Source organism: Merops nubicus, unplaced genomic scaffold (genome assembly GCF_000691845.1).
Source record: "Merops nubicus isolate BGI_N331 unplaced genomic scaffold, ASM69184v1 scaffold42304, whole genome shotgun sequence".
NCBI classification, from domain to species: domain Eukaryota; kingdom Metazoa; phylum Chordata; class Aves; order Coraciiformes; family Meropidae; genus Merops; species Merops nubicus.
In genome coordinates, this window is record NW_008607045.1 from 274 (window position 1) to 2674 (window position 2401).

The 2401-nt window shown below is 61.3% G+C and overlaps 1 protein-coding gene across 1 annotated transcript in view; it reads left to right on the forward strand.

Annotated features, from left to right (window-relative positions):
• MMS19 (MMS19 nucleotide excision repair homolog (S. cerevisiae)) overlaps positions 1-2401 on the forward strand; it is a gene marked incomplete at both ends in the record, with an annotated part of 3772 nt that overhangs the window by 228 nt on the left and 1143 nt on the right. Inside the window, 6 exons of the mRNA XM_008939822.1 lie at positions 172-250; positions 496-621; positions 931-1012; positions 1372-1469; positions 1856-1996; positions 2178-2333. Of these exons, the coding sequence (XP_008938070.1) occupies positions 172-250; positions 496-621; positions 931-1012; positions 1372-1469; positions 1856-1996; positions 2178-2333 (682 nt within the window). The remainder of the gene's footprint in view (positions 1-171; positions 251-495; positions 622-930; positions 1013-1371; positions 1470-1855; positions 1997-2177; positions 2334-2401) is intronic.

The window sequence follows — 2401 nt, forward strand, 5'->3', positions numbered from 1 at the left end:
GGCCCCGCTGGCTCGGCAGGGCTTGGTGGGAGCAGGGCGTTGAAGCAGGTGTCCTTCCCTGGCTGCAGGCAGGGGCCTCGTGGGCACCCTCCGGCCTCGCAGCTCTGGGCTGAGGCGTAGCTGTGTCCCAGCAGCGACGGTGATCTGGGTTACACCTTTGTGCCCCTGCAGAGCAGCCAGAGGAGGACAATCCTGGAGATGCTGCTGGGCTTCCTGGAGTTGCAGCAGAAATGGGGACACATAGAAGAAGGTGAGGCTTGCCGATGCCTCTGGAGGCACCCATGTCCCAGGGTGCTGCTGGCTCTGAATTCACCTTCCCGTGTGCTGACAGAGGGAAAGCTCACTGTCCTGGGTGGCTGCCTGTGCGACCCCCTGCCATGAATCGGGGACCCTGCACAGTTGGGTGTCAACTGGCAGGACCCCAGAAAGGGTCTGTCAGGTGGCGCAGGAGGTGCCAGCCAGGCGCAGACAGTGACTCTGTGACTTTCTCTCCAGATGAGAGTGCTCTGCTGTCGCTCCAAGCCCCAGTTTGCTCTGTGGTGTTCTCAGCACTGACAGATCCCAGTGTGCAGCTGCAGCTGGTTGGGATCAGGGCCTTGACTGTCCTGGGCTCCCTGCAAGGTTGGTGCCTTGTTTCCCTTGGGAAGGCAGAGGGAGGTGTCCCCCTGTTCTGGGAGGCATGTTACCATATGCCTGCTGGGATGTCCTTGCCTGCTGCCTGTAGGTGCCAGGAGCAGCGGCAGCATTTTCTACACAGGCAGTGATCTCCAGGTGTCTGTCCTGTCTGTGTGTGCTGGGCACCTTGTATCTCTGGCTTTCAGGATGCTGCTGTGTTGCTGCCAGCCTGGACGAGGGGGAGAGATGCTGGCCAGAGCACCAGCATCTTTGCCTTTGACCAATGTCAGGATTCTTCTATGCTTCTTGTTCTAGGCTTTCTGTCTCCTTCTGACCTGGAGCTGGTGGTGGATCACCTCATCCGTCTTGCTCTGCATGAAGAGGATTCCCAGAGCAGGTGGGAGGGACAGGCTGATGCCACAGCAGTCACCCACACTCCCAGGAGAGGAACAAAGCCTTGGCTTTGCTGCAGAGAGGGCCTGTAGTCTAGGGGAAGGCACAGGAGCTGTCTGAACTAAAAGACCCTGTGGGTGCAAGAGCAAAGGGATAAACCAGGCAATTTATCGACTGGAAATTAGAAAATCTGGGCTTGTCAAAGTAGGGGGCTGTGCTCTGCTTGCCAGTAAGGTGAAGAAGGCAGATTGCTGAGAAATGGGTTCCTGAAGGCACCTTCTGGCCCAGCTCTGTGCAGCTCATGCACAGGCAGCCCTGGGTTTGCAGGTTCACGTCACCCCTCGCACTTCTTCCCTCCAACAGCGAGGCAGCGATGGAGGCAGCCGGAAACCTGGCCCCCATCTACCCAAAGGTTTTCTCTGGACGCATGGTACCCAGGCTGGAGGAGGAGCTGCACTCAGGTAGGGCTGGCAGCCTTGGGAAGGCAGTGATGTCTGGTTTTGGGGTGAAGCCTGTCCCATCCCTTTTCCGCTCCTACCAGGCAGTGGGGCTGTGCCATATAGTGTAGGTCGGTGGCTTCCTTTGGGGGATTCCCAGTACAGTCACTTCTGTGCTGGTACAGGGAAAGCCGTTGCCTGGTGCTGGCAACCAGCCCGCGCAGCCAGGATCAGCCTCGTGGGGAGCAGCTGTGCAGCCCCAGAGCAGGCAATGTGCCTGGGGCCTGGCTCCGGCTCATTCTGCTGTGCTCTTTTACCCTGTCTGCCCTGGCAGGGTCTGAGCCCAGAATGCCCCTGGGTGAGGGGACCTGGGGTCAACCCAGCACCCCTCTGAGGTGTTTCCTCTTCAGAGCGGGAGGAGGAGAGCTCCTGTGACCGCAGCTCCCTGCGTCAGCGCTGCCTGCAGGCCCTGGCAGCCGTGTCCACCCACACCAGCATCGTGAGGGAGACCGTCCCTGTCCTGCTGCAGCACCTCCGCAAGGTGCAGAGAGGTAACGAAGCCTGCAGCAGATGGCTCCTGGAGCGCATGGGCCGGAGCCTGGGGCAGGGCTGTGGGTCCCACCGGGGGAGGGGGAGCAGGGAGGGCTGCCTTGCCCCAGCACCCCAGTGTAAGTCAGGGCAGCGGATGCCGGGTGCGGCGGCTGTTTGGTGTGACTGGACTGTGCCCCGCAGGGAGCGAGGCCGGGAGCACCCAAGATGTGGTCTGCGTGTGCCAGAGCCTGCACCGCGTGGCCCTGCAGTGCCAGTGGGACGCTGAGGGCTGCTGGTACTACCACCAGACGGTGGTGCCCTGCCTGCTGGCCATGGCCCTGCAGGCTGCCATGCAAGGTAGGTGTGAGGCTGGAGCAGGAAAGGGGAGAGCAGGCGGCTCCCTTGGCTCCCTCACCCTGTAACCG